The following is a 26,569-nucleotide window of genomic DNA, read 5'->3' as shown; positions in this document are numbered from 1 at the left end:
TTGGGGCTGATGCATAGTGTGAACACACCTAAACTGATTGGAAGAAGAAATGCATGCTCTAGAATGAGTTGCTTCCTTTGTAACAGCACATGACAAACATGTCAGAGCTCCTAATGTTCCTGTTTGACTTAGACTGAGGCTCATAGGTAGGAGATGACAATGCATGATAAACATGATTGCTAACACCCACTTGTAGATCCTAGATGGGGCTAAAGGCCAAAGAAGAGGTGGATTGAGGGTGATAGAAAGAGTGCCAATGCCAATGAAGTTTGTTGATGTAGACTGCCAATGAAGAAGCTCCTTACAGTCCTAGGAACCCGCCTTTGAAACACTAGGGCCAATAAATCCATAGCCGCATCATTGAGATCACCCCCCCCCCCCCCCCCCCCCACCACCACCACCACCAAAGGGATGGGGGGTATGAGGGAATTCTGGAGGAGAGGGTGGGGGATGGGAAAGAACCTGCGGAATAGATGGTGCATAGGTGAGGACGGGTGTCTCCTGGGCTTGAGCCATGATGTCATACTCCAAGATCATAGGGACCAGTTCCTTCTAGGTAATAGCATCCCATAGTGGAGAAATTGGAACATAGGTGGAGAAGACATCATAACTTGGGTGAGGAAGATGAGACAAAAGAGTCACCGCCATATCCTTTGACAAAATAGTCTTCCTAAGGGAGGGCTCTTGTGGGGCAGGTTGAGGAGGTGTTGAAGTGTGTCGTCAACTAGAGTTGGATCCCAAGTATAACGACCACTAGTTGGAGTTGAATTTGGTATAGGAGTGGGCAGGCAGCAAAAATACAGCCTATAGGAATGAAGTCCGAGCACGGTGTTCCAGCAAGTGCAAAGTGACAGCCGTGGAGCCTCATCTAGTGCAAAAAGCAGTTGTCCTTGGAGTGCAGATCAGCAAGGTGGCAGCTGGTTGGAGAAGGCAAAACATGTGCTGAAGATGTTGAGGAGGTTGTTTGATGAATGTAGAATGTGATCAACAGTTGGGCAGTGGTTGTGAGCAGCAAAATATAGGCTGAAAGTAGTCGTGTTGATGCAGAAATTAATGATGTCAGCAAGCTGGAGCAAAATGTGTTGGGAATAAAGGCCCTCGTGCCTTTTAAATGTGCTCGGGTGTGAACAGACCCTTAGCATTTGTACTTTCATATATATATCTATCTAAAAACCTAAAGAGGTACACACTCGTCATTGTACCCACAAATCGTATTCACTCTCCTCACTACTCTGCATTCTCTCTCTCGCACTCTCTTAGCTGCTAGTAAGCATTGTGTGTCTCGATCCTCGCACCTCGGAGCTCTACAAACTGGTATCAGAGTGGCAAGGAGTGTCCATGTCAAATTCAGATGATGATTACTGTGACTCTGATGATGATGAGTCTAGTAGGAAGAAGTTTAAGAAGAAAATCAGGATCAGCCAGGACTAAGGAGAGGAAAGTAAAGGATAAAGATAAGAAAAAGGTAGAGGCCAACAAGCTAGATAAAAAGACTATACAAAAACTGAATGATTTGGGTCTTTCTAATGCCAAGAAGAAAGAAAAGTGGTATGAAATATATTTGAAGAATAGTCATGAGTCTAGGACTTGCTGGTACAATCCTAATGTGAGGATGGCACAACAGATGCTAGTGATGCAACCTAGGCCAAGACCTATTCCGACAGAGCTACAGTCAATCAGGTTATTACTGACAGGCGCAGGAGAGTCGTAGGCAGGCTGTGTGCATGAGAGGCACTTGACAAGTGCAGAAGATGCAATCGACTGGTTCAAACTGCACGGCAGGTAAGTCGGATGAGCTGGCGATGACCAGCGTGACGCAGACTTGACTGGAGACGTGGACAGTCAATGACCAGTCAAGCGGCGGAGCAGGCATGCAGTAGCACACGACAGGACCAGTGGGCGACACGAACTTCACGGCGGGCGACTTCACGCTAGCGCGACTAGACTTGACCTGACGGGTCAACATCAAACGTGACATTTTTTTTCTTCTCGTTATTTTTTTGGCAAATTCTTGGAATTTTTTTCGTTTTCCCTTGCCAGCCGTTCGCATGCATAAGCACAAAAGGTCAGATTTGTGCAATGTTGGCCCAAAAATTTGGGGCTTTTCTAGATTGAGTGCTGTTCATGCAAAATTGAGGCATCTGCGTCAGAAATTGCAGACATTGTGCGCGTTTGAATTGGGGATTTCGCCAAATTTATTGAAATTTCGCTCATTTGAGTGAAATTTCTCAACATTGGACCCATAGAATTTGGAGCTTTTATTGTATTGGTGAAATTCTGTTTATCTGAGTTAGATTGGCTGACATTGGTGCATGTTTGGACCTGAGAAAATTTAGGCTTTTGCAAAACCTTGTGAAATTTTGCTAATTTTGCCCGTTTTATGCTTTCGGGAACATGTATTAATGCAATTTGGATACCTAGCATTTGGAAAAATTTGGGGGTTTTGCTGAAATTTCTCTATTTTGGCAAAATTGGCATGTTCTATGCATGTCAGAGACAATGCAGATGTATGCTTGATGCTTTGAGCACAAAAATTTTGGGGCTTTTGACCGTGCGTGTTAGATTTTATGCCCGTGGGTGCATGTACAACAGAAATTGCAGATAAAATTTGGGACTTCTCATGTAATGTGATGTACTTGCCCTTGGAATTGCTGTAATCAGTTGTGGAATGCTGCAGCACATGGCTTGGTGCTTCTGAAAATTTACTTACAAATCTGAAATTTCTGCTTCTACATGGTCATTTATTGCTGGTTGGTACTTGTTTGTACCGTGGTCACTTGTGTTATAGTTTGGGCCTACATTTGCTGAATTTTTTGGTCACATTTGGGCTAAAAATCATGGCTGGCAGCAGTGATAGCAATAATCTCATGCACATTAAGAAGCTTGAAGGAGCACATAACTTTGCTGTCAGGCAAAAACAATGGTACAATATCCTGTTGCAAAAGAAGCAGGCAAAGCCGATTAAGACCAAAGGGGCAAAGCCCGCAGACATGGAACAGGAAGATTGGGGTGAGTTAAATGAGCTTGCACGCCCAACCATCGAGCTATCGATTTCTGATGCCTTGTTGTTTAACATTGAAGGTTTGGATTTTGCATATGCTATTTGGACTCGATTGGAGGAATTGTATGCACAGAAGAGTGCCGCAAGCAAAGTGTATTGTCTGAAAAAGCTTATGGATTTGCGTATCAAAGAGGGTACAACAATGTCTACTCACTTGAGTGAGTTTAACTCCATTTTCAGCTAGCTGGTTGCCTTGAAGTTCTTGATTGATGAAGAATTTAAGGCTACCTTCTTGCTTTGCACTCTTCCAGAGAGTTGGGATACATCCAAAATTGCTATGAGCAATTCTAATGTGATTCTTTTGTATGCTGATATAGAGAGTGCTCTACTCATGGAAGAAATGAATCGACAGAACAATGCATCCAGTAAGTCTTCCAGTGCTTTGCATACTAGGGGCAGATCACAACAAAAAGGCGAATCTGATAGCAAGGGACGCAGTAAATCACGTGGCAAAGATGTTGAATGCCATGATTGTGGCAAGAAAGGTCACTTTAAACGTGACTGCTACAAATGGAAGAAAGAGAAAGGAAAGGGCAAGAAGATAGATGATAGCAAGGAAGAGAAGAAAGAGAGTTAGCCTAAGAAGAGCAGTGTGAAAATTGAAGAGGTGAATGCGGTCACTCATGACAGTGACAGTGGGAATGATGTACTCTTGGTTTCTTCACACTTTGGTGCACATGCTTTACTTGCAGATATAGATGATGACATGCATACTTGGATTCTAGATTCAGGTGCTTCTTTTCATGTCACCCCTCATCGTGAGTGGTTCTCTGACTATACAAGGGGTCGACATGGTGCTGTCCATATTGGAGACAACTATGCCTATGACATTGCAGGTATTGGCAGTGTGCAGTTGCAATTTCAGCATGGTTCTATCTTCACACTTTAGCATGTATAGCATGTACCTCAGCTCAAGAAGAGCTTGTGCTTGAGCTTGATTAGCACAGGGCAGTTAGATGATGATGGATTTCATACCACCTTTGGTGATGGGAAATGGAAGATCTGTAAGGGATCTAGAGTGATTGCCAGAGGTTGTAAAAGTGATACCTTGTATTCTCTTCATGTATCTAGTGTGAGTAATCATGTTATTGCCGTGACTGAGTAACTGAGTATTTCTTTGTGGCATGGCCGGTTGAGACACACGAGTCCAACTAGAATGGAAGTGCTCTCTCGTTTGGGTTACTTGCCTAGTCTTTGTTATGCTGATTTTGAGCATTGTGTTTATGGTAAACATGCACAGGCGTCTCATAAAAAGCATTTTTCGCTAAAATCTTCTCCTCTAGAGTTAGTACACTCCGATGTATGTCAAATGCCAAGATTATCTTTAGGGGGAAAGAAATATTTTGTCACCTTTTTCGATGATGTTACACGGAAGGTATGGGTTTATCCTATTTGTAGCAAGGATGAAGTGCTTGACAAGTTTAAAAAATTCTTGGCATTGGTTGAAAATTAGACTGATAAGACACTTAAGTGTCTTTGCTCTGACAATGGTGGGGAATATGTATCCAAGGCCTTTCATGCATTTTGTGATAGCAAAGGGATCAAGAGGGAGCTCACTGTCCCTCATAATCCATCCCAAAATGGTGTTGCAGAGTGTATGAATCGGACCATATAGGATAAGGTCCGTACAATGCAGTCTCATGCTGCATTATCCCATGGTTTTTGGGCAGGGGTTGTTAAGACAGCTGCACACTTGATCAATCGGTCACCAAACAGGCCTTTTTGGGGGGGGGGGGCGGGGGAGTTCCCCAAGAAGCGTGGCGGCTTAGCGTGGTCGGGCAAGCCACCTTCATATGCTCACCGAAAAGTGTTTGGCTACAGCTTTTGTGCACATTCGTAAAGAAAAACACAACAAACTTGAGCCAAAGTCCTATAAATGCATTTTTCTAGGATATGGTGATGAGGGTGAAATGGGTATAGATTATGGGATCCCGAGAAAAGGAAAGTAATATGCAGCAATGATGTTATCTTCCAGGAACATTGCATGCATAAACAACCCGAAAAGACTGAGGAGGTCCGTAGGGTTGTATTCTGGGAAGAAATACATTTTGGACAGCAAAATGCGCCCGTTGTACAACAGCAAATACTTGCTGTAAATGAACCTGTAAATGCAGAAAATAATGCTGGAAATGATAAGCCAGCTATTGCCCATGATAATGAGCCACTACATGTGCAAGAACAGCTAGGACAACAAGTTGTTAATGCTGATTTGCAGGCTGAAATGCCAGGACAGCAAGCTGAAAATGCTCAACAGCCAGCAAACAATGATCATTGGGTTAGGAGATCATCTAGGGCTACTAGACAATCTAATAGATTCATTCTTGGTGCAAACAATGTGGCTGATTATGTCATGTTGACAGACTGTGGTGAACCGTCTTGCTTCAAGGAAGCAATGGACAGACAAGACAACAAGAAATGGTATAAAGCCATGTTGTCAGAAATGGAATCTCTTGAGAAAAATGGCACTTGGGACTTGGTGCAGTTGCCTAAAGGGCAGAAAACACTTCCATGCAAATGGGTTTACAAGATGAAGGTCACTTCTGGTTCTCACCAAAGTATAAAGCAAGATGGGTTGCGAAGGGGTACAAGCAGAAACATGGAATTGACTTTGATGAGATCTTCTCTCCTGTAGTCAAGACTACATTGAGAACCATTTTGGGCTTGGTTGTAGCTGAAGATATGGAGCTCATACAAATGGATGTAAAGACTACATTTTTACATGCTGATCTGCATGAAGATATATATATACAGCAGCTTGAAGGTTTGTAGAAAAAGGGAAAGAGAAGATGGTATGTAAACTCAAAACGAGTTTGTATGGGTTGAAACAAGCACCAAGAGAATGATATTATAAGTTTGATACATTTATGCAGTCTCAAGGTTTCCATAGAAGTTAAGTGGATTATTGCTTGTACACCAAGAAGGCAGCAGATGACAACATGATTATCTTGGTTTTGTATGTTGATGACATGCTGATTGTTGGCAGGGATACTCATGCCTTGGACTCATTGAAGCAAAGTTTTCATGGTAGCTTTGACATGAAGGATCTTGGTGATGCAAATCACATTCTTGGCATGCGAATACTGAGAGATAGGTCAAAAGGATTACTCTATCTATCTCAACAGGAGTATATCTCCAAAGTTTTGCAGCGTTTCAATATGGAGGGGGGGAAAACAATTGGGGTTCCATTGCCTCCATATGCGAAACTCAGTGTAGAGGACAACTCTACATTTGATGATGAGACAACTGAAATGGCCAAGATACCATATTCTTTAGTTGTTGGCGGTTTGATGTATGCTATGGTTGTTACATGTCCGGACATTGCCTTTGCAGTGAGAGTGGTTAGTAGATACATGGCAAACCGTGGTAGAAAGCATTGGGAAGCAGTGAAAGGTATTATGAGATACCTCGGAGATACAAAGGAGTTGTGCATCTGCTTTGGAAAGCAGAAGGCATCTGTTGTTGGCTTTATAGATGCAGACTATGCTGGTCATGCGGATTGCAGAAAGTCTACTTCTGGGTATGATAGGAGGAGCAGTCTCTTGGATCTCCAGGCTACAAAAGTGTGTTGCATTGTCTACTACAGAGGCAGAGTATGTGGCTGCTACTGAGGCATGCAAGGAGGCTTTATGGCTTTCATGTTTGGTAGGAGAGCTTGGCATTATAGAGTTACCTGTTCTCCATTGTGATAGTCAGAGTGCTATCATGCTCGCACGGAATCCCGTCTTTCATGCAAAAACGAAGCACATACAGGTGAAGTACCACTTTATTAGAGATGTACTTGACAGCAAGAGCATTGAGCTTGTCAAAGTGCATATAGATGATAATCCTGCAGACCTTCTCACGAAGGGTCTTCTAGCAGAGCGGTTTGCTCATTGCTGACGGACGATGGGAGTTGGATAGATATATGTATTTCAGCTTTGTACATATCTAGAGTTAGTTGATTCTTTTCTCCTCTTAAGACACATTGCCTTTAAGTGGGAGGTTGTTGGGAATAAAGACCCTCGTGCCTTTTAAATGTGCTCAGGTGTGAACACACCCTTAGCACTTGTACTTTCATATATATATCTATCTAAAAACCTAAAGAGGTGCACACTCGTTATTGTACCCACAAATCGTGTTCACTCTCCTCACTACTCTGCATTCTCTCTCTCTCACTCTGTCTGCTGCTAGTAAGCACTGCGTGTCTCGATCCTCATGCCTCGGAGCTCTACAAAATGCAGCCTGTAGGAGTCATTGGGATGATGGGTGACAACTTGAGATGACCATGGCAGCAGGATGGATGAAGATGACAGCAACTGGGGCAAAATGCAGACTGTTTGACTCTGAGTCAAATCAGAAAGGCTACAACTGAGGTTGGCCGTTGCAAGAGCTGGAGATGATGACGACAACAAACCGGAGTGAAACATAGGCTGTAGGAGCCGCTGTACTGATCCGTGCTAGCTGAGGATTTCCACGGCAGTAGGCTGGATGAGAGGAACAAGGTGGAGCTGATGGTGATGAGCCACGAGGGATATAAGTGATCTAGCGCGCTCTCTGTTTATAGATGAGGAACCAACCAAAAAGTGGGGAGTTGGCTCATGGGACATTGACACACGCTAGTGCATTTGAGTTTTGGGGTTGTTGAACAAATTAATGAAGGATTAATGTGTAATGCACCTTTCTTTAGCTTAACAAAAACTGCCTTAAATGCATCTTCAAGGTCCCCCATGAGCAAAGGTGTGACCCTTGTGTAGGCTTCTAAGACAAGTCAAGATCTTAGAGGCATTGCTGTACATGCACAAGAACCGCATTAGTGAAGGCCAATGGAAGAATGAGTGGGCACAAACATTGTTAGGATCAGGGGCTGTGGGATAGGCTGGATGATGAACTCCCAGAGAACATAAATGCTGAGAATGGCCTTGTGTTTAAGCTTCCAGAGTGAATAGTTCACGTTGTCAAGCTTTTGGGACTCTAGAAAGTCTGGAAGGATGGGAACTTGAATAGTGTTGGCAGTGGTCATTTCATGTGCTCAGGGGAATCAAACCCTTATTTGTGGACAGCTTTTTTGGAGTGTTGGCTGAACTACTTCTCCTAGGGCATCCCGTCGTTCTTTCCATAAACATCAGGGTGTGTGGTGTCATTGATCGTCTTGTATTTGCTGATTCTTGGTGTGGAAAGATTTGAGAGGGAGCTTCTGGAGTGTGGGAGCTGGTGCTCAACTGTTGCACTCTTTGTTTCTTATAGTGGATTTCTGTTCCTGTGTACAATTTGTGCAGTGTCTCTTTTGTTGCTGTGCTGTTGTTTATTGCTCTTCTAGCATGGTATTAGATGTGTTTTGAAGCAGCTATGCTCATGTTTGCTTTTTGATATTGTTGCTGTAGTAGGTTACTGGTAATGCATTTGTGCTGGTCTGGTGTATTGGGCTGCTGTGCGTTTTGCATATGTGGCAAGCCTGCTTGTCAGTCATGTGTTGACTGATGACCTGTGTCGGGTGTCTACTCGTTGGTGCAGTCCAGCATTTGTCTCTGTCAACCTTAGACCTGGTGGAGCAGTATCTGGCTGTTTACTTTTCTGTTGAGTCTCTGACTGCCACTGTGTTCGGCTTTCTGTCCTGCTGTGTGTGGGCATTTGATGGTTTCAAGGTTGCTGATACCATGCACAGTTTTGGTGTTGAATAAAGGCTCAATGTTCCAGTGGTTTGTGGCACCTCATGACTGTTTGTTGCTGATGGTACAGGGGATGACTGTGACAATCAACCATATGTGACTCACACTAAGTCCTGCGATGAAGGTTTGCCAAAACTTGCCAAAGAAGACCCTTTTTTTAAAGCAAAGGACCCATTCTACTAGCAATATCATATAGTGAGAGACTTATATACAGCTGACATTTGATGGAAACAGAGGTGTGATAAAGAGTGCAGACAGCAAAGAGAGAATGAATGCGAGAATGAACAAGGCTCATAGGCTCAAATTGGAATATGATAGCTGAAGAGAACTATATGTGCGATCATTAGGCAGCTTAAGTAGGCAATTGATTAAGAAACTCATCAACAACTGAGGGGAAATATGGTCAACCTGAAAGGTAGAGAATCTAGCCAAATCTAAATGTACCACATGGCATAAACTGCCCATGACTGTAAGCATGGAAAATGGGCCCTGGACATGGCACTTACTGTGTCTAGATAGGGAGCTGGATATGCACAAACACAACAACAAAAAGGTGACTGATCTCCAGTCACAAAAATGTTCTTTTTGTGGAAATCCTTTGTTCCAAGGCTCATCCCACTTCTTCCTGAGTTCTGTTGACTATAACATGTGAGCATCCATGTAGTTATTGTCAAAGTGTGAAAATCCAAGCTGAATCTAATCCAGGGGATTCCCATTGCCTCTATGAATTTCTTTGTAGGACATGCCCTTTCTAGATATTCAGCCTTCTACACGGAATGTGACTGCTGACAGCCTGTTATTTGTTACAGATTCACCATTAGCAGTCTACTTTTGGTCTGAATGCTCTGCCTGTTTTGGTTACATACAAAATGCCCAAATAGAAAGCTCAAGGTTGTTCTTACCTTATCAAGCAATAAAGAAGCAAATACTCTTCATGAGCAGAGCCTGTTAATGGGTTTTGTATCGCATCTGCTGTTCACTCTCTTTGTATTCTAAATTTACCATGCACCAATATGGAGAGTGTTCCTGCATGTTGCATTGTTTCCTACTGAACTGTGACTTGACATCCGTCCAGAGTGACTTAAGTCTAATGCACATTTCGGTACTATACCTATTTTAGGTACACACCCAGGATAGTTCCTGTCTAAGAAAAGATGTTTAAGCTTGTTCTATTAGCTTGTGATGGCTATTTAACCTTCCAAAAACAAATTAAAAAATTTCCATACTAATTGTTTGTAAAGCAAGCTCTTTAGAAGTGATGCATATAAAGTGCATTTGGGCATGTATGTGTTTGTTAGTTTTGATGACTTAAAAAAACATTGATAGCTTTCCTAGTCTGATTCGTGATGATTCTATATCAAAATTTTGTGTTTGAATGGTGTTATTTTGCAGCTTATACAACATGTAAAACTGCGTAAAGTTGCTGGGCCGGACTCACATTATCCTGACGTATGTTTTGAAGGTGCAGGAAGGTAAACAATGCATGCTGGTCCAAGTTTTTAAAAATCTCTAACACCTTTGAATTATAAACCACATGAAATGGATATGATGCTTTCTATGGCTCATGCTTGGCAATTTTTGCTAGATAAGCTTACTACCAGAAACTCTTTGATAAGGTTAGCTTTGAAGAGTCATTGGATATGTTTCAATTTTACTACTTAAGTTGTGTTAGGACAGATAAAAGTGAAATGGTTGTGGATCCATGATCTGATCAGTATCACAAGATGTATTAATGTCACGGATGGCCTCTTTCCCTGCTTTGAAGAGGTTCTACAGAAGTCATTTATGAAACCAAACCAAACATGAATAAACAAGAATATGGCAGATCAAGGTATCACGAGAATTTGTACTTATTTGGAAGTGTGGATGAATCACAAAGACTACCGGAAAAGGCATTGTGTCACATATGCTAGAACATGTAAGTGCGTTGCAGATTGTTGCTGTTTTTAACGTATAGATGAATCACACAGAATATGGGGAACAAATTATTTTGACATCCACATTTACAAGATTTCTCACCCTGAAACATCTATCTATCCATTGTGAGTAGGTCTCAACCTGGCCTACTGAAATAGAGGTCTTGGACTTGGTATTCATTACTCCCTCATTAACCAAGAAATCCTTTCAAGTCTTTTCCTTTGCCTCAGACACCAAATTATGCACCTTCCAACATGAAGGTAGTGAATTTCAGATATGTATATTAACTCGTGTGTCCACTCGCACCACTTGTGGACTACCTCAGGCTAGGGACTGACTCAGACTGGCCAGTGTCTTTTGGGCAGTTCGATCTTAAACTAGCTTTTGACTATGACTTAGGCCCACATTTGACCACTATGAGTCAGATGAAGTGGGACATATGGTTCTTTCATGTGGAAGCTGCCAATATTTAAGCTGAAAAGTGATGCAACATTTCGTGGGATTCTAGCATTGACTTCTTGGTTCTTATAAAACTGCGCATAGTTGCAAGGGTTTTTGGAGATCAAAGAACACACCCAAGCATGCCAATAGTCTCAACATTATATTTGCCATCTCATTCATGTTATCTCCCTTTTAGAGTTATTCCTTGTTTTTTGAAGTTTGTCTTCTGAATATTTGTCATATGTATTCTTTTGTTTTCTCTGTGTTAGAGTGAGGCCCCTGCTTTGGTGCACGTGTCAAGTGTGAAGATATATTATAGAACCTATTTGGTTTAATCCTAGTAGAGAGGAGTGGAGCTTTGTGTTTGCCTTGGTATGAGACAACAATACAAATACTCAAGTTCCATCTCTTGATAGGCTGCATTTTGTTTTGTAATGGATTATTCATTAATTATAATATTCAGTTTCCTGGCATAATGGAGTCACCTGTCATGCATCCCTACTCAGGGGAAATATAGGGCCAAATATGATGCCAAACCAGACATCTAGTAATCTATGATGAAGAGACTCTTGGCATGTCCTACAAAAGAAGCATGTCCCATCTGATATTCTTTGCTGATGAAGTGCACATGCAATTGGCAAAAATTCTACCAAGTCCTCCATATGAAAGACTTTGCATTGAACTGTAAGACAGTGCCAATCTTGGAAGATTGTTACCTTTGGCCTTGTAAATGCCATGCTTTGCAAGCTTGCAAAACATGATGGTTTTCTGGCAGCTTCCACAAAGCCATACACATAACTTCTTGCCATGACTTAAATCAACCTATTAAGCAACGTAGAGTTTGGGAGCCAAAGTTTTCGACGTGCATCGGTGATGTGTCTTCGGGAAAGCCTCAATACATGGGCTCAGTGGATTTGCATGTACTCGATCTTGGGAGATGGCTCCAATGCTAACCAAGTGTCGTAGGCATGCGTGAAACTTGACCTCGCAAGGCGGCTCCTAAGCCAGAAGGAGCTGAAAAGCCAAATCTTCAGTCCAGGTAGGACCAGTAACATTACCTGCAATACTAGTCCTAATTGAAATACAAAAGCCAACTTAAATGGATCAAAGAAAGAAACTTACATACTAGATCTTTTAAATTGAGATGCTTTCGATGGTGTGTTGAATGAAAAGAAAGCTATGTGAGTGTAGAATTGAGTGGAAGTAAATGAAAAAAGTGAGTATTAAGTAGAAAACTTGAAGGAGCCTAACTAGCCTAAGGTTCCTAAGGATAACTTAGGACTTCTAAGAGACTAGCATAGTGGAAGGTGAGGGCGGAAAATGTGAAGGTGAATGTGAAGCACCGAACTCAAACTCGAAATAAAACAAAGATAAAGGATTATGTTGTGAAACATCTTTGATCATAGAGTTTTCTTCTACTCCATATTGGTACTGAAATGGGTCTCCTAGGTGACTTATAGTCGGTTCCCGCATAACTGAAGGAGTACTGTAGACGTAATCAAACTCACACAAAAATGAATTGTATAAACTTGCCATTGGGCTTGATTATGAAGAGTTTGAAGTTTTGGTTGTGTCCCGAGTGGAGAGTCTTATAGTTGGTCCTTGCATGATTGAAGGAGTAGTGTAGACGTAATTAGACACACATAAAAATGGATTGTATGAACTTGCTCCATTGGGCTTGATTATGAAGAGTTTGAACTTTTGGCTATGTCCTGAGCGGAGTGTCTTTCCTCAATTGAGAGAGGATTAGTCTTGTTAGTGGAGTGCTCCAACTAAGATGTATCTTGTACAAACCAAGCAATCCACGATAATCTCAGGTACACTCTTTAGAAAAGCACCGGATCTGATACCATGTGGAGATATGCTAGGGTTTGCAAGAGAAAACACTAAGTGTATGACCATGACTGAAACATAGAGAACTTAAATACAAATACGATAATGTAAAAAGACAAATAGAGAAGAAAGGGAATTGTGAAATGAATGAATGAATGTTGTAAATGAAGGAAACAATGTACAAGATGCTCAAGGGAGAGTTTTCCAACAGCCGATGGCTCTTGTGGGAGTGGGCAAAGGGAGATGTTGATGTGTGTCATCCACCAAAGATGGAACTTGAGTGATCTAATCACCAATTTGAGTAGAGAATGATGAAGAAAAGTGCTGAAAATGCAAAAAGACTTGTTGTAGATGATGATGGCGTCAGCTTGGGGAAAAATGCAGCTTGTAGGAGTTGCCAAGCCAAAGGGTGATAGTTGGAGATGATCATGGCAGTAGGCTAAATGAGGAGCTTGATGGATGGAGGTTGGGAAGAATTGGGGTAACCTGTGAAACAAGGGATGGGGTGAATGGTGGGCAGTCTGTCTATTTATAGATGAGTGGATCCTCCCAAATTAGGGTTTGACTTATGGGACAAAGATTCCCTAGGACCACACACCATTTAATGAAACTTCAGGTAATTTACATGTTTTGGGGTTGTTTTCAAGAGCTAATCAATTGACTATGCATTTTTTAGTTCAACAAATTGATGGTATTTATTCTATCGAGTAATCTATGTCCCATTGGGAGAATAGAAGGTATGGTTAGATCCAACGTATCGTGAAATAGACAAGCTATTCCAACCACCCATGGGTGTCGATGATGAAGAAAAGGTATAGGGAGTATGTGAAGAAGTTGACAAGATAGACTGCTGATGGAGACTACCATGTGAGTTGCTATAAATATGGTGGATCTAGAGTTTACCACTTTCTGAGCAAAATGGGATAAATGCGCATAGATCATGTTCACAAGAACAAAATACCAATATATGGGGTAATGCAAAGGGCAATGGAAGATGTCATGCTCATGCAAAATGCGATGCAAGGGTGCCACTTGGACAATGCCCTCTCAAGGGAATTGCTCACTTGTGCAAGCACCCTTTTACACTCATAATCAACAAGATGATACAAATGATGATATGAAGTACAAAAATAATAATCTCTCAGAAGTAACCAAAATGTTGTAAACGCCAAGAGTAGAAGACCGCTCCCTCTCTTGTTTGGACGATAGAAGGGGAAGTAAATGCCCCCTCTCCTCAAGATATTGATGTCGATGGGGGAAAGGAGAAGGACCCAAAGAAGAAGAGTGAGATGCATGTCCGGTTGAAACGTGTGAAATGAATAGCCTCCAAGGTCACCTCAAGGAAGGCAAGAACTGTGCGTCGGGAGGAGAAGACTCCTTGCTGGTTGAGAGTGTGAAGCCCCATCAAGGAAGGGCAACCAAAGTAAGGAGTGCCGAACGATCCAAGTCTCCGCTCCGATCAATTGATAGGTCCTCTACAGGTAGGGCCAACTTGCAAAAGACAAGTTAGGAGCAAAAATACCACATACAACCATAAAGCATGCATACCTCAACGTCAATGAAAAAGTGCTTGTGAGTGCAATGTGTTGGGTTTTGTCCCACTACCAAAGGGTAGGCCTAAAGATGTGAGAAAGTAAGAGGAAGAATGTGCAGTAGAAGAGAAAAGCTATGCTAGAGCATGCCTTGCAAGAATCCACTGATATGCAAATAGGAGGTGTGCTAGGTTTGTGATTAGTGCCACCAACGTTTGAAGTGGTAGAAGGCTCCATGATCTGCTGGATCAGAGGATCTTTAGGAAAAGTGCGCTCAACTGCTTATGCTTGTGCCCTTGATATAGAGGGCAACTCAGGAATAGATGGGGACACATCAAGTCTATCCTCAAGGGAGACAAGGAGTGATGGAGGACTGAAGTCCAAAGTAGTGGCATGGGCGGACTAATTGGATGACCTCTATGGTGAAGCGGGGAGGGACAATCCAGCTGCCTTGTGAGCAGTGGATCTACCTCGCTGAGGTGGAGGATGACCCCCTCTTGGCTATGGAGGTGGGGCCTGAGTGTCCTTGCCTGATGTGCTCAAGTTCCTAGGTTGGAAAGAGGGTCAAGTCTTGGGTGGATTGCCCTTGGCCTTTGATCAACATTTGTCGAAATGACCGGCCTTTTGGCAATGCTCATAATAACTATTCTTTTTGGGGACATTTAGCCAACTTGGTTTCAATCTTGGAGGGACCAACACAAAATCTTCCTAGTTGCCAACGATGGTATGCCACGGCCTTGGAGCGGCCTTGGAGTGGTAGCTTCCCAAAGTTCAAACTCTGATTGTTAGCACCACCAGAAAAGCTTGTGCAAAAGCATCACCCCAACACCATCTGAACACGAGTAATGGACAAGAATTACACCTTGTTGTACCCACCACATGCAACATGTGCCCCTAACAAAAAATGGTTTTGGGCACGACATTGGATCTTGTGTGAGATAGTAGGTTGATGCTTTGATACTAATGAAACATCTCCCTAGAATCTAACATGCACATGAGACATGGCACAAGCCGTACTTGCAGCAAAGAACAATAAAGGAATGGCATTAGACTCACCTCCCAACCATAGAGCCAACTGGGCTCAGCCTCGAGCCTGGGAGCTAGTAGCAAACCAAGTCATGCCACATCCCAAGAGTTGGCATCCCATACCACTAGTCCTCACCATCCCAATGTGTAGACGTGTTGGCCTATGGGCCAAGAGTCCAAGAGTGGTGATCACACAATGATGTCCACAATAGGGCCTTGAGTCCTATAAATAGGACTTGGCTGCCCTGACCCTAAAGTGTCCCTAGTTCATTTGCACTAGGCCACTTTATGACCATTGTGACCAATGTTATTATTTCCTGTCTAGATGTCCAAGGATGTAACACTGTTCCCCACTTAGTGCATGCCATAGCAAAAACTAGCTATATTTCATTGATTATGTTTGTCACAACTAATACTTTGACTCCTTACAGTGAATGATGAGTGAGAAAGGGCAGCCTTGTGGTATCCATGTTCTAGAGTCCTTGCTTTTATTACATAGTTGTTGCAGGTGGAGTGAGCCACCCTTTTTCCTTGTGATTAAGGACAACGTGAAGCCTCTTTGGAGTTTCAGGAGGGAAAGTATTTTCTAACTGCAACTGCATCATTTCAATGTTTTTGATGTCTTATGGCATGCTTTTTCTTTTGGAGCACTGCCATTTTTCTGGCGCTTCCATACAAGTAGAGAATCATAGGTAGATTTAATACTTTGGGTTATTTGCCTTTTCAGTGACTTGTCTAAGCTCTCTGATCATTTTCCTGAAGTGCAACTCAAGTTCGGGGATGGAAAGATAATCTCGTTGGCTCCAGAAAACTATCTTTTTAAGGTAAGGCCTATTAATATTGCCATAGTTTTGGGCGTCTAATTCATGAGGAAATAGAGCAATCCACAAGAATCCATTCATTGTAACTGATTCATAAGTATTGAGCAATGGTAATCCCAAAATTGGACACTTTTAGTGAGTTTGGTGCATGTTCCATTACAATTTTGAACTCATTTTCTACTTTCACAGCATGTCAGGGTACAAGGAGCCTATTGCTTGGGAGTGTTTGCTAATGGCAAGAACTCTGCTACACTTCTAGGAGGTAAGACAGGGTTGCTCCAGCTTGGATTGTTCTTCTTTTGGGTACATTTGTCTCTTTTTTGGAGCACAAGAGAGACCTGTTAGTTATTTGAAAATGTGATGTACTCTTGAACATAGATTATGACTTTTTAAATGTATGCATTTAGAATGAAAGTTTTAGGAAGAGGTAGTTAGTTACATGCTGGCCCTTGCACTATATTTTCCTTCCCCTTCAGCATTAGATAAAAAACTATGTGCTATGTACTGGACTCATTGTGCTTACTTGTTCGACTCCTAGAACCCTGTACACCAATAAATGTGTCTATAGGCTGACAAATGCATTGTTTCCTTAGATCTGATGGGATAAATACGATGTTTCCTTAGATCTGATGGGACTTGTGGGTTGCTCTCAGTAATGAAATTATACATTAAGCTTCTGTAGTACAAACTTTATATTTTTCTGCAAATTGGGCTACTATTCCTAGGTGGTGTCAGTGTCTCTTTTGCCAGATCTGTAAGTCATGCTGTGAAATAGGACATTGATTGCATACTTTGTCAGGTGGGCACTATGGTGTCGTGGGCAGTACAGAGTAGCAGTGGTCGACTTTATCATCATCTTCATGTGATAGGGGACAACCCTGCATTCTCCCACTTGGCTGTCCCTATTTGGTTCAACTCAGGGAGTGAATGTTTAGGGAATTTTAAAGCAAGATCAAAATGGGGTACTGCTTTTAAGTTTGATTGGTTAATGAAGAAGCAGGTTGGGATGATGGGCAAAGGGACTCTGATACACAGTTTGGCAGGCGGGCATTAGTGTGCCCAATGGGCTCAGCGCTAGAGTTAGCTAATTCTGGCTAGCAGCATGCATCTTTATCATCTCTCAGGATCAATCAGATAATGTTTTAACACCAATAACTGGTGAATAAGCAGGTGCATATTTTGTGAAGTGTTGATATGGCTTATGGTAGTTCAAAATAAGGGGGAATCACCAAAATACTCCAGATTTCTTCGGAAATTCCCAAAATACCTTTCAAGTCTTGAAAAGCAAAAACACCCTTTATTTTTGGTGAAAACTCTGAATATACCTTTCATTTTGGGCCAAATTTCCCAAAATGCAAGATTCCCATTATGCACCTCATAATTTCCCAAAAAATTCGATATATATCACATTTTGCAAGGATTTACAAGGACTATTGTATCAAAGAGCCTAGAGGGACGATAGAATGAGGACTTTAGATGGCCTACTGTATTGATGAGGAGAAATAGCTCATGATTCTTGGAGACAAATGTCACTATTCTTGAGGTCATTTGTGGTGATTTTGTTTAATGCATGCAAGGGTAGATCCTCAATACAAAAGGAATGCTGTAGGTGATGGATGAGGAGCTTGCAATTACACACATAGAATACATCACTTACTTCCTACAATGAAAAGAGAAAACACAGTAAACTGTAATATAGGCTTAGAGCTTACCTCTAGTAGTGACAAGTCTAGGCTCATACAAATTGTTCTCCACTGTAGTTCCATGATTGAGGCTCCAAAAAAATTTGTTCTCAACTCTAGTTCCATAGGTTCATACAGATTTTTCACAACTCTAGTTCCATGATCGAGGCTCCATAAGTCCCAACAATGAGTTCATTATATAATAACTCATGCTCAAATATTACTCATGTAGTGCTCACAGGCTGACTGAAGGCAATCTATCTTAGTGCTTCTTGAGGCAAAATGCTTCCAGGAATAAAGAGTGAACTTATGGGAGGCCCAGTTCATGTTACTGTCCTCCATGAGATGAATAATACCTTGATTGATGTATGACATAAGTGTCTGTTGGGTATTTGACTCACGCCTCACTTACGCCTATGCTCATATGGGAGTGTCGGTGATCAGTAGGACACTGGGGCACTTTTTACTCTCGGTAGGAGAGGTTTTTTCTCCTAGACTTATAGTCTTATTTTCGTATGTGCTTAAGTGCTTATATTACACACTTATGGGCACTTACCGTGTTCGGGTGTGAACACCCCTTACAACCCTAAGGTTTAAGGGTTGTACTTTGTACTTTAATTATACACTCTTTCAGTCTATTGGATTGGGTGTCGTGCTTCACTTTGTCTCTCTCACTCTCACACTGTCTACTGCACTCTCAGCTGCACCTCGATCCTATCACCCCCTCACATTTGGTATCAGAGCTCAGCTCTGAGCTCACCACCTGTCTGCAGTCTGCAGCCCACGCCAGTTCTGCAGCCCCCGCCTGTTCTGCCCCAGCCGCCAGTTCAGCCCCGGGTCGCCAGCTCCAGCCTTCTCAGCCCTGCGCCATCTGCAGACTCCCTCAGCGCCACCTGTACCTGCCCAGTCCTTCCTGCGCTGGAGGCGCCGCCTGTACCTGCCAGCGCGCAGCTCGCCACCGCCTGTCAGTCCGCCAGCATCCTCGGCTCATAAAGGAGACGCCGCCACCTGTCCGCTGGAGGCGCCGCCTACTCCGCCAGCGCGCCACCTGCAGACCCCGTCTGGACCAGTGCTCGCCTCCTGTGCTGCGTCACCTGCCTGCGACGCCTCTGTTGAGGCATCGTCAGCGACTCCGGCTCTTGCCACGTCTACTGCTGCGCCGCGTGTCACCCGTCAGCACCACACTGAGTGGTCAATGACAGCCTGTCACTACGTCAGGTATATTTTTTTTAATTTTTTTTTCTTTATCCTTTCATTCCAGATAAATTTCTGGAAGAGAGGATTCCTATGCAGCAGGCACAGCATCCAGAAACGTGTCTGGGACACATTGAATGCAAATTTCTGGCCAAATTTATCAGACATTTTGGGGCTTTTATGTTTTTTGAGGACATTTGCATATGAACTGTAGCTACAGTCACAGAAAGACTGTTTTGAACACATTTGAGGCAAGAAATTTTGGGGATTTTGACATTACAGTGTTGCTGAGCACTGTTTACACCTTGGGAAGCGTGCATTAGAGACAGTTTTTTGACAGAGTACACCCTTGCACATTAATTGCAGAAGTGTGCTTGCTGCAATTTCTGGAAATTTGCAGATTTCCAGTCCCTACTGCTTTGACATTTCTCATTTGTCTTTGGAAATTTGTCATCATGGCAAATCAGGGAGGTGATGTATTTACGTATGTATCCAAGGAAGACAGATTGGAGGGAAACAATTATTCGCTATGGTTATTCATGCTGAAGAATGTATTAGTGGCTAAGAATTTATGGGATTATGTCAGTGGAGAGGAAACTTGACCGGGAGTTGTAGCTCCCGTTACTCCTCCTCAAGGAACACGTGGACAACGGGGACCTCAGCCCGCTCCACCTCAACCACTTCCTCCAAGAATTGCAGCTCAAAAAGCTTGGGATACACGTGATGCACAGGCTTTGCCGCTGATTGCCTTGGCAGTTCAGCGGTCCATCATCCCTCACATTCGTTCAGCATCTTCTTCACGAGATGCATGGCTGACTTTGGAGCATATGTTTGTAGGAAAGAATGAGACTCGAATCTCTTTCTCGAAGAAAGAGTTAGAGACTTTGAAGATGAGGAAGGGTGATTCTATGCAAGATCACTTGAATAAAATTCAGGACTTGCAGGAGCAGCTCATGAATGTAGATGAGTATTTTTCGGATGCACAGTTGATATCCACCACCTTGAATTCCTTACCTCCTTCGTACTTGTCTTTTCATATTGCATTGAACCTCACCATGAGGATTGCTGAGCACCCACTCACTTTATTCAGCTGGTTAGTTTGCTTCTAGAGAAGGAGCAAACAAGGAAAAATAGTGGTGTGGATGCTATAGTCTCTGAGCAGGCTTTTGTGGCAAGACAGAAAGGCAAAAACAACAAGGTGAAAAATGCTCCACAGAGTTCTGGTACTTCTAGCACATCACAGAATCAGACACAAGGGGGGACGCAAGCTAAAAAGGGAAAATGTCATTATTGTAAGAAGCCAGGCCACTATATCACTAAGTGCAGGAAGCGCATTGCCAAAGAGAAGAAGAAGGAGTCACGAATGTCTGTTTCTACTACTCCTTCCAGTGCTAGTGAGTCCGCGTCCTTTGTTGTAGACAGGGACTATTGTTTTTACACTTGCAGTTATGACATCTCTTGGGCTGATAGAGCACTTAGCTCTACAGAGGATGCTGACACTTGGTTCTTTGACAGTGGTGCTTCTAGACATATTACATCTCGCAGAGATTTGTTTGCCTGAGTTAGTGCACCTCCCGTTGGGAAATCGGTACAGTGTGCCAATAATGCATCATACCCTGTTCGTGGTATTGGGGAGATTTAGCTCACAACCATTGATGGCTCTATTCTCCGCCTGCAGGATGCTTTGTTTGTGCCTGGAATCAAGAAGAATTTGCTATCTATTTCTTCTTTGGCACGTTGTGGTTTGCAGGTCACATTTGATGATGACCGTTGCATGGTTAGAGATAAAGAACGCATGACTTTGGTCTTGACAGGATCTTTGTGTCATGGTTTATATGAGTTGGATGCTCTTTCAGTAGATTAGTTGGCATACTTGACATCCACTCTTACTCCTGCTATGATATAGGCGGAGTTATGGCATGCTCGTTTAGGGCATGTAAACTTTGGCAGCTTGATGCTTTTGCAGCGTACTCAGATGCTGGATGGCTTACCTCTCTTGGAGAGACCTCCTGAGCACTTATGCGAGGGATGCATTTTGGGAAAAATGCATCGTTTCTCATTTCCCCGTGATGTTGCTTTCAGAGCAACAACCAGATTGCAGTTGGTGCATTCAGATGTTTGTGGGCCTATGCAAACAATGTCATTGGGCGGTTGTTACTATTTTGTGACATTCATTGATGACTTTACACGTTTTTGCTGGGTCTACTGTTTAAAAAAGAAGTCAGAAATGCATGATGCATTTTTGGCTTTCAGTGCACTTGTTGAAAATCAATTTGGATGCAAAATTAAGACTCTCCATTTGGACCGAGGGGGGGAATACATGTCCTCTATGCTGAATTCTTTTTTGAAGCAGAAAGGCATAGTCCATCAGTACACTACTGCCTATACTCCACAGCAGAATGGGGTAGCAGAGAGGAAGAATCGGTCACTCATGGAGATGGCGAGTTGTATGCTGAAGGCAAAGAGCTTGCCTCATAGTTTTTGGATGGAAGCAGTCGTGTGTGCTTGCCATATTTTAAACAGATGCCCTACCAAAGCCTTGAAGACCATCACACCTTTTGAGGCTTGGAACGGCCGTAAACCTTCTGTTGGCCACTTCCGTACCTTTTGGGTGTCTTGCCTATGCCCATATTCCACAGGTACTTAGAAAAAAGTTGGACAACAAGGCTGTTAAGTGCATTTTTATGGGATATAGCAGTGAGAGCAAAGGCTACAGACTCTATGATCCCGTTACAAAGAAGGTTTTTGTCAGCAGGGATGTTTTTGATGAAAAATCAGAATTATCCTTGGCTGGTTTGGACACATATCAGGCTGCCCGTGATGTTTTTGAAGGGCTGCTGCCCATTACTTTGGTGATTCAGCTGGAGCTTGAGAAAATGAACCTAATGTTTAGTTAGCTGCTCCTATGGAAAGTGCAGAAATTCAGCCATTGGCTGATCGGAATATTCAGCATAATGCTGAAACTGAAATTCAGCAAGAACTTGCACACAGTCAGGAAGCTAGACAGTTACCTAGATGGTATTTGCAGTCTATGCAAGAAAATCCTTTGGATGCACCCATGGCTGGTCGTACTAGAAGGCAAACTCGTTTGCATGATTCAGCACATACCATGGAGTTTGTTATGGCAGCAAGTACTTTTGATAATGAAGAGCGTGAATGTTTTGAGGATCCACAACACAGTGTGCATTGGATGGCAGCAATGCAAGCTGAATTAGATTCTATCACTAAGAATCAAACTTGGGATTTGGTGTCTTTGCCATTTGGGAAGAAAGCCATTGGAACGAAATGGATCTACAGACTGAAAAGGAAAGCAGATGGATCCATTGATAAATACAAGGCACGGCTTGTAGCTAAAGGCCACGCACAGAAAAAGGGCATTGACTATGAGGAGACATTTGCTCCTACTTCTTGTATGACGACCATCAGGCCTATGATTGCTTTGGCTGCACATTATGGTTGGACAGTGCATCAGCTGTATATCAGGACTGCATTTTTACATGGGGAACTTCAAGAAGAAGTTTATGTACAACAGCCCATTGGTTTTGCAGTTGAAGGCTCAGAACATTTGGTATGCAAGCTCAAAAAGGCACTATATGGTTCGAAACAAGCTCCTAGAGCTTGGTATGCAAAAATAGATGCTTTCTTGCTTGGTCAGGGGTTTCTAAACAGCTCATCTGAGTCTACCCTTTACGTATGTAAAGAAGGGGGATCTATGCTGATTATATGTCTTTATGTTGATGACCTTTTGCTCACTGGAACACATGCTGATCAGATTTCAGCATTCAAACAAAATTTGCAGCAAACTTTTGACATGTTTGACTTGGGAGTTTTGCATTACTACTTGGGCATCCAGTTCATACATGATGCTCGAGGTATTGGGCTATCACAGTCAAGGTATATTGGGCAGCTTCTTGAGAAGTTTGGCTTACAGGATTGCAAGCCAGTTTGTACCCCCATGGAACCTGGACTGAAACTGTCATTACATGATGACAGTGATTTGTTTGATATACATACATATGCTCCTGCAGTTGGATGTCTTATCTACCTATGCAACACTAGGCCGGACATACAGTTTGCAGTTTCAGCTTTGAGCAGGTATATGCATCAGCCACGTATGTCACATTGGCAAGCTGCCAAGCGTGTTTTTCGTTACTTGCAGGGTACTAGATCTCTTGGGTTGCTTTATGCCAAGGGGGGACCACTGCAGTTACATGCTTACAGTGATTCTGATTGGGCTGGTGATTATGATACACGTCACTCCACTAGTGGCAATTGTTTCTTTCTTGGCTCTTCTTGCATTTCTTGGCTTAGCAAGAAACAATCCACTGTTGCCACATCGTCATGTGAAGCTGAATACAAGGCAGCTTTCACTACCATAGTTGAATGCGTATGGCTTAGACGCTTGCTAGCTGATCTGGATGTATCTGTTACGGAGTCTACTCCTTTGTTCACTGACAGTCAGAGTGCCATTGCAGTGGCACGGAACCCAGTGTTTCATGCACGCACGAAACACATTGAGATCCATTATCACTTTGTCAGAGAGCGGCTACATGTAGGTGATATCAGCCTTGTCTATTGTCCTACCACGAGTAATGTGGCAGACATCTTCACCAAAGCTCTTTCTCGTGACAAATTTGAAGCATTTCGCGATGCTTTAAATTTGATATCCTTTGGTGGCGGATGATCCTTGTACTCTCGATCACTCTTCACTCCGGGGGGGTTTGTTGGGTATTTGACTCACGCCTCACTTACGCCTACGCTCATATGGGAGTGTCGGTGATCAGTAGGACACTGGGGCACTTTTTACTCTTGGTAGGAGAGGTTTTTTCCCCTAGACTTATAGTCTTATTTTCGTATGTGCTTATGTGCTTATATTACACACTTATGGGCACTTACCGTATTCGGGTGTGAACACCCCCTACAACCCTAAGGTTTAAGGGTTGTACTTTGTACTTTCATTATACACTCTTTCAGTCTATTGGATTGGGTGTCGTGCTTCACTTTGTCTCTCTCACTCTCACACTATCTACTGCACTCTCAGCTGCACCTCGATGCCATCACCCCGTCACAGTGTCCAATGGTGGACAACCTCTTTTACACAATTTTGTAGCTTGCTTTGCTCCAGATAGTATATATCTTCGACATATAGATGAGATGGACACTTTAAAATAAACATGTGTAGTACTAGAGTCATGGAGACATCTAGCATAGGAGACTCAATGTTAGGTATGTTTTGGATGCTCTGTGCTATGTGGTAATGCTTAACATTTTTGCTTATTGTAAAAAGGAATTTGAATGAAAACCTTGTGTGCCATAAGGTACAAATATCAAGTGATGATTACAACCATGGACTTGTGAAAAGACTTTGAGAAACATTGAGGGTTGTGTGATAGACATGTACCTTTGCTTAGTCCAAGTTCCTTAGGACTGACCTTAGTTTCATGCAACCTGAAATTACAATATCTAGAATAAGAGAGGCAGAAAACCAGCTTTTCTGTGTGCTTGATGAGCTGTACATCAGCATTTCTTCGTGATCCTAGTTGAAAACTGCTCAGTGATAAACATTAGCAATGTAAAATACAATACAAGAACTCTGAATATTGAACGCAATAAATCTGGCCACTCTTAATGGATAGCGTCTAGAACAAGCGACGAGCGATATTTGAGGTACTCTCTCATAGCCCATAATGGAAAGAGTGATGCAGAGGTGTGAAGGTAGAATGAAGACAAAAGTGAAGTAAACCTGTGACTGAATGAACTTTATGGTGATTTGCCCCTAAGCAGGGAAAATCTGGGAGCTCAGCTGATATAGTGAATGGTCCCAATGAGGTTGGCCAGATAAAATGAGTGGGGCAAAAAGCCTAAAAAGGGATTAAAAATGGAGCTGGACAAATCCTCTCAACACCCGTAAATGTGATGTTTTCGGGAAACAAGAACATATTGAGCTGAGGGGCTAAACACATGATATGTCCAAATGAAACAGAGAATACAAAAAACAGCCCCCTCTCAAACTGAAGAAGGTGGTGGTCCAATTCCAACTTTGTAAATTAGATCACCAAGGCTGCTCAAGGGAATTGGCTTAGTAAAAACATTTGCTACATTGTCTTGGGTAGGAGTGTACTCCAATTCGATACTTGCTAGCTTGATCAACTCATAAACAAGATGGTAATGAACCTTGATGTGCTTGGTCCCTGTGAATGGAAGTTGGGATTTTGTGCTAAAGAAATGATACTTTGGTTGTTGGACTTCATGACGATTTTTTCTCAGTGCAAGCGCTAGGATATCTTCACATGGTATCAGAGTGCTCTCTTAAAGAGTATCATGTTGTATTGTGAAGGCTTGATTTTGTGCGAGATATAGGGATGACATGTAACCATTTCATAATGTCTCAGACTCCTTGGGATACTGTGGTGTCTTTTTAGGCTTCTCCATCATTGGAGGCCCTAAGGAGGCATTGTGGACTCAACGAAGAAGACGGTGCTTCACCTACACCTTCACTTTTTCCTCCTTTTTCTAGCTTCATGATAGACGAGGAGTTTGAAGAATTCATGTGCAACAAGTATGGTCCAACTTACCTCTCTACTACTAGCTTTTCTATGACATTTGGACCAGTTGGTGAGGTTGGTGGCCACTATTAACCTTTTGAGTCTTATGAATCAAAATGCTCCCTTCTTTCTTCTTTTGGTATACAAGATCCAGATAATTTTCAATATACCAACTTTAATTGAGGAGGCTCTAGATGTAGATATACATCTACATGTATACTTGGAACTTCTTTTGTTTCTTTTGAGGCTTGAGCATTCAGTTGATACTTGTCTTTCACACTTTTCTCCCATCTCACCACCATCTCTTGAATCTCTTTCTTTTACATTTTGTAATTTAGGATTGTACTCCACTTTTGCATCTAGGACATTGGGAGTTAGGTCTTTCATCTTCGCTCCTAGTTCCTTCTCTTTCTCTACACCTCATGTTTCTGTCCTTAGGTGAATGCTGCTTTGCACCCTATGTTACCTATCCTTTAATGAATGCCACTTTGCACCCTAGTAATTGTTAGAGAGAATGCCACCCTTTAACATCGTGTCTTACCTATACCCACAAGTGAGCACTTTTGTTTACCTTGGGCTAGCAGTGATGGGTATCCCCCTCATTTCCTCCAAACATTCCCCTCCTGATCTATTGGTCTCTCAGATGCAGGGATTTCCATCCGCTACTTATGGTGCCTCTGTCACATACTCCATGGGTTACTCCCATGCAGGGATTTCCACCCTTTTTTCCACGCGTTCCTCTCTCTCCTACATGGGCTACTAATGTAGTCACCATGTTGAGCTAAAATAAGGATTACATGCTGAATTAGCCCCTTAAACAGCCCCAAAAATGCTTAATTAATGAAAACCCTAAAATGGTGCGTTGTTCAAGA

General features: G+C 42.6%; 1 protein-coding gene across 2 annotated transcripts in view; it reads left to right on the top strand.

Moving 5' to 3' along the window:
• The window catches only part of LOC148040244 (aspartic proteinase nepenthesin-1-like), a 107,441-nt gene that overhangs the window by 20,936 nt on the left and 59,936 nt on the right, over nucleotides 1-26,569 (top strand). For both annotated transcript variants that reach the window (XM_087697975.1, XM_087697968.1), the window contains exons 6-8: nucleotides 10,099-10,178; nucleotides 16,183-16,279; nucleotides 16,466-16,538. In XM_087697975.1, the coding sequence (XP_087554101.1) occupies nucleotides 10,099-10,178; nucleotides 16,183-16,279; nucleotides 16,466-16,538 (250 nt within the window). The remainder of the gene's footprint in view (nucleotides 1-10,098; nucleotides 10,179-16,182; nucleotides 16,280-16,465; nucleotides 16,539-26,569) is intronic.

This window comes from Lygodium microphyllum, chromosome 2 (genome assembly GCF_053477565.2).
Source record: "Lygodium microphyllum isolate KBCC chromosome 2, Lygodium_microphyllum_v1.1.10, whole genome shotgun sequence".
Taxonomy (NCBI): Eukaryota; Viridiplantae; Streptophyta; class Polypodiopsida; order Schizaeales; family Lygodiaceae; genus Lygodium; species Lygodium microphyllum.
This window is presented reverse-complemented; position numbering and strand designations above follow the sequence as displayed.